The sequence below is a fragment of the Puntigrus tetrazona genome, chromosome 9 (genome assembly GCF_018831695.1).
Source record: "Puntigrus tetrazona isolate hp1 chromosome 9, ASM1883169v1, whole genome shotgun sequence".
Taxonomy (NCBI): Eukaryota; Metazoa; Chordata; class Actinopteri; order Cypriniformes; family Cyprinidae; genus Puntigrus; species Puntigrus tetrazona.
This window is the reverse complement of record NC_056707.1, coordinates 9,893,203-9,899,026: the sequence shown is the minus strand read 5'-3', so window position 1 is coordinate 9,899,026 and position 5,824 is coordinate 9,893,203. Positions and strand designations below refer to the sequence as shown.

The window sequence follows — 5,824 nt, the reverse complement described above, 5'->3', positions numbered from 1 at the left end:
TATATATATACTGTATGTGTTTATGTATACATAATAAAACTCTTATTCTGTATGCAATTAAGCGTGATTAATCATTTGATAGCACTGGTATTAATATTTTATCACTTATTTTATAGCTACGTCGATCGTATTGATATTCATAACTGATAATCACACAATTTTGTCCAAATTAAATGGTTAAATCACTATTTTTGTGTGTTCCACAGAAGAAAGAAACACATAATAGTTTAGGACAACATAAGGACGAGAAATCAGTTTTTATTTTCGGGGTGGACTATCACTTTAAGCCCCCTTTCTTTGTTGCGTTCTGGTCAAAGCTCTCATTGTGGTTTTCCCGCTGCTTCCTTATGGATATTCAGGGAGTCATAAATAAATAATAAATAAATAAATAACACAAATTGACAATGCAGCAGGCCTTCTAAATACCTTACAAGCGGCTAGATTAATGAGAGACGCCAACGGAACATGCTTCTATTGTGAGAATGCCAAGCAGTCTATATAAAGGATTGTTATTCTATCGCTGCACATAGGACATGCTGCACTCCTTCATGCATTGCTAATGTAATGCCTGTAGTGCTCCAATTCCAAACATGCCCGATGCCTTATGCTGCCTTATGCATACACACAAAAGTGCTCATCCCACCCACACACACACACACACACACTCATTACACGTTATCGTTTCTCCTATGCACGCATGAAGACGTTTTCCACAGTTCTGCATCTTTACTTTAAACACAATATCTCAAATGCCAAAGCAATAAGACATGATTATAGGGGATGTGCACTGCAGAAGCACTTGTCTTCACAAAGTACCCAATAAAAGCTATTAATGTGTCTTAAGTTGGATCTCAGAGCTATCTCTCTGGGTCTATCGCATCTCGTTTTGCCTTTATCTGCTCCAACGCTGGAGTGCCTGCTTGACGAGGCATCACGAACGAACGGAGGATTTAGAAGATGAGAGATTCGGCGTGTGTGTGCTGGGAGGGGATTAATATCCTGAATCGTGGCAGCAGATGGGATTTTTTTCAGTATTGTCTGCCGTAGACCTCTCAACGTAACACGATCGTGTAAATGAAACCACATCCATTGTTGCATGCGGAAAAGTGAGAAGCTGCGGTGCAATACATACAGTGTTCCACTGCGTTCTGGAGCGTGCGTTGCAACATTTATGCATGCACGTTTCTTTACACTCCTAAAGTAAAGTTTCCAAAAGGTCCAGCATGCCAGAGAAGAACTATCTTGGGTTCCACGAGGAAACAAAAATCCTTTATCTTCTATAAATTTTCAATGGGTGCTAAAATGAAACCACACACTCTTAAAAATACATGTTTTTATAGAACAACCACTTTCTTTCCACTATAAAGAACCTTTTCTTCAACGGAAAAGTTCTGTGGACGTTAAAGGTTCTTCATGGAACTTCAGATGTTTTTTTTGGAGTGCGTAGACGCCAACCTTATTTTTTAAAAGCGTGGCAGCAGTTTTTGCATCACGCTTGGTCTATTTTGTCAAACTAATGAACGATTAATCAGCTCAAACCTGCCAGAAAGCTGTTTTTCTGCTGTCTCAGCAATTTCAGACACATCTTAACAGGGTGCATACAGCAGTAGTTTGGCTATTCTTGCCCCATAATAACATTATAATGATAAAGTGTACAAGCCCTGTGCAGTGGATCAACACCTCTGACTCAGTCAGCTGAGAGTATCGATTTATGTTCTGTGGTAAAGAGGAGGATCGTAAACATGCTTGAAGAAGCTCTGCAAGGCCGGCTGAGACGAGGAGGGTAATAAGAAAGGAATATTCATGCGGCTGCAAACACACGCTGTAAGAGGTGTGTGTTTTATAGCACAAATTGATCAATGTTTACTGGCTGTCGGCATCAAAAAGAATCAGTGAACAAGTCTCGAACAAACAGTTCACTCAAATTCATCAAACCTCACTTTCCTGGCTCTGAAAAGAAATTATATCGAAATACATCGAGGTCTAAATGACACCTGAACCCACTGACTTACATTCAGCAAATGGTGAGAGAATTGTAGTTTTTGTGCGGACTGTCTCTTTAAATCTTATCTGAGTAAAATCATACAGTGGCCAAGCTATTTTTTTTTAGCTTAGTTTGACATAAACACATTTAGGGCCGTCTGAAGCCGTCTCACGCTCAGTCAGGCGCATATTCAAAACTGTGTGACTCAGAATGGCCCTCAGCAGGGAGCTGATCTTCACAGATGTGGATCATTTTTAGACGCACACAAGTGGAGAATCCAAAATCATGACACTGGCAAAAATATTGCAAAGCACTGACAAAAAAAATAATAAAGATTTATCATTTGTTGCCGGCACATATAGTTTCCACGCTGTGCTGATGCATATAAATATAAATGGTGACAACTTACAGCTTTTTTCATATGCATAGGTTTTACAGATCAGCAACTCATTATGTCTGTGTGGCTTTCTGTGCGTATTAATTAAAATCTTGTTTGGGTTCTGGGTTCAGAGAACAGTTCTTAAAGAATCCTTTTTCCTTATAAATAAGGTTCCATGGATGTTAAGGTTCTTTCTGGAACCACAGATGCCAGCAATGATCCTTTATTTGTAAGCATGAGGTGAAATCGCCATGCTACAGTTAATCCGTTAACAACATCTGAAACATTTTTGTTTTTTATTGGTGTTACATCTTAAAGTTGTAACGCCAACTTCGAGTTTTAAACCTAGCCCACTTAAAAAGTGAATGTTTTATCAAAGTTTGCAAAGCTACGGGCGATGAAAGCAGTGTCACACTTCACGCGTCAGCTTTTGATGTTTCTAAATGCATTATTAAGCGCTTAAGGTCTCGCCAAACGAACTTCGTTAGGAGCCACGCCACACTTACCGCCTGTTCAATGGCGCGTCTTTCTTTTGCTTTTTATTCATCACAGCGGGGACGCAGTTCGTGAGCTCGGTCCAGTCCGCGTGGAGACCGCAACTCCATCCCGTGGAGAAGCGCGAGAAGAGCCACGACTCCGCTTTACCGGGCCGGTGACACGTGCACTTCTTCTGTCCGGAGCGGCAGTCGCACGGTCGCTCCAGGTGGATGTTGCGCACCAGGTGCCTCCCGAACGTCGTTCCTCCGGTCTTCTGGATGTGGAGGAACACGATCACGTCGTTCCCCTTGATGTCGAAATCCACGTGGCGATAGAGGTCCTCGCGCGTGAAGTTGAATTTGGACGGGAATCTGAACGGGGCGTCCTCGTCCGAATCCGGAGACTCTCTCTTGACGTCTGCCGGATACACCGAGAACGGGAAACTCTCTCCGTTGCCGAACCGACAAGACGTGCTCCCCGCTGGACAGATGTACTGATAGCCGATCATGACAAACAAAACGGTCAAAACGGGAACTAAAAGGAGTTTGTTGGATTTATCATCCATTGCAAAGACAGTGAACCGGATGATCACGCCATTGGTGATGCTGTAGCCGCTGATGGAGTCCTCCAGGTGCTTTCCACGGATGATGCTCGCGGGCAAGATCGCAGACGAACGCGCCTTCAGTTAAATCATAGTTACGTAAAGGTCAGCCGAACCGTCGGATCGTGGGCAGAAGTCAAAAACAAGCCTCGCGTTTCCACATCGCGCTAAACTTGCAAACGACGCGTTGCGAGCGTTCTCATAAACTGTCGGATAAACCGGTGCACGTCTCTGAACATCCATCTGCAGCGCGGATCGTCTAGCGTAACGCGTTTAGCGTAAACTTGAGCTTTCCTCCTCCGATGGATCGTAACGCGAGATCCGGACCCATTGTAAAACACGTCCAGAGATCTGCTCCGTCGCGCCGGGCTTCAGAGCTGATTGCACCGCTTTGGGATGCAGGTCTCCGAGATGAGATTTAAGAAGTTGAGTTCCTGTTGCAACTTGCTCTTCGTGTGAGGAGAGAGAGAGAGAGAGAGAGAGAGAGAGAGAGAGGGAGAGGGAGAGAGAGAGAGAGAGAGAGAGAGAGNATCTTATAGGCTAACTTTGACATAAACTTTACATACTTGCCTGCTACAAATGAAAGTAGTTATCCAGGACAAATTTGTTAGCCCTAAACTGTATTAATTAGTTAATAATGCACACTTATGGTAGCCTAAATATAGAGACAGATTGATCTTGATGGGAACCTAAAAGTGGACAAATGTGAAAAATGGCGTATGCTCTTTGATCTGTATAATAAATATGCATATCATTACTAAATTGACCTTTTGGAAGCACATTTCACTTTTTGGGGGGCGGGGGTCCTTAACGATGACGTCACAAATAGAGGGCGTGGCGGTGTTCAATGTTCATGTAGGCCTACTTATAAAGTTAAAGCTCATTTAATGTTTAATGAAATGATGACTTGGGAATTAAATAAGATACTTTAAATCAGAAACGCTGCTATAGAATATACGGATATACATGTTTTAAATTCACTTAAGTATATATTTGAACCTTTATGTAAGCGTACGTTCACCAAAAATACTTGTAGTAGCTACAAGCCCCTGTCTTGTTTGTTAAAGACGCAAAAAAAAGTTTTCCACTTTGTGTCCTACATTACCAGAGTTTCTTAAAAAGAAGCTCCAGAGTTTGGTTAGAAGAGGGATTTTTAATGTTCTACTTTCCAGCACGAAAGTTCTTAAATTTTGCTTTCTATATATATATAACGTAAGGTTATTTGCCATTTTGGATTTTAATTGGAAGTGCAAGATAACGTAAAATTTCCATTTCTTTTCTAATTGGTTCTAGTAAACCCGTTCGAGTACTCCCTGGTCTGTCTTACCCCAAAGAACCTCTCGGTCAGAGACTGTTGAGGCTTGTGGGAGTCTGACGTGGAGCCGGCCTGGGCCGCGTCCTGGTTCTGTTCACCCTCTTCTGTTTGCTTAAATAAAGGAAAAGGCTGTTGAACAAAGTAAAAAAACTAATCAATATTTTAAAAAAACAACATTTAGGCACAACAGTGACTATTCAATAGGAGTATCTAAAACTGAATTGACCAAGACGTGCAAATGGAAACTAGGAAACTCATAATACTTGATATCAATAATGCAAGGAGCCTCTTTTAATTCATTGTTGTCATAACAAAATATGACCATAATTTGAATACAATGCATAATCACTCTGGAGAGAATGAGTGTTTTAAAATATTACGCTTAATTCAATGTTTTATTTCCCTATAATTGTATGTGAAAAGTACTACACTAACAGACAATATGCATTTTTTGTCCTTATATGACCTTGATTTGCCTATTGATGCAATCCTCCATTCATCCACAACGTGTTTTTGTTTAGTTTTTTTGATAGAGATCCGTATAAAATGTTGATTTTTTTTCCTAGCCGTCAACCTGGCAGTGTTTCAGCACCGCGGACAGCTCCTCACAACAGAACTATACTTTTGCAGACGCATTCCCGCGGCGCGAAATCTATAATCGAAGCAAGCATTAGATAATCATTTGAAGGTTTTGCATGTCAGAGATAAGACGACATGCAGCCGTTTGGCTTTTGTTGAACTTGCTGTAACTGACTGTCTGCATTCACCTCCAGGGCTCTTGTTGTGTAGAAACCGCGGGGGTGGAAAAAACATCTTGTTCCCCAAACCGTTTAAATGTAGGGATATAGGATTTTTCCCGAAACGGATCACAGTAGCTCCACCTCAAAATCACCCCCCCACCCCTTTTCGTGATGAAATAACCAACGCTGTGCTAAAATGCGATCCCGTTAATAAACATTTAGAAGGAATGAGAGTCGAAAAGGTGGCTAGTTCTTTTGGTTCGTGAAGAATTGAACTTTTCTTCATTTTGTCCAATAGACAAGTGCGGATAATTTCTCCGAGGATAAT

At 41.5% G+C, this 5,824-nt stretch overlaps 1 protein-coding gene across 1 annotated transcript in view; it reads right to left on the bottom strand.

Annotated features, from left to right (window-relative positions):
- Nucleotides 1-3,946, bottom strand: part of LOC122351260 (heparan-sulfate 6-O-sulfotransferase 3-B-like) — an 11,101-nt gene extending 7,155 nt beyond the window's left edge. Inside the window, exon 1 of the mRNA XM_043248207.1 lies at nt 2,870-3,946. Coding sequence (XP_043104142.1) covers nt 2,870-3,405 — 536 coding nt within the window. The 5' untranslated portion in view covers nt 3,406-3,946. The remainder of the gene's footprint in view (nt 1-2,869) is intronic.
- Between the last annotated feature and the right edge of the window lie 1,878 nt (nt 3,947-5,824).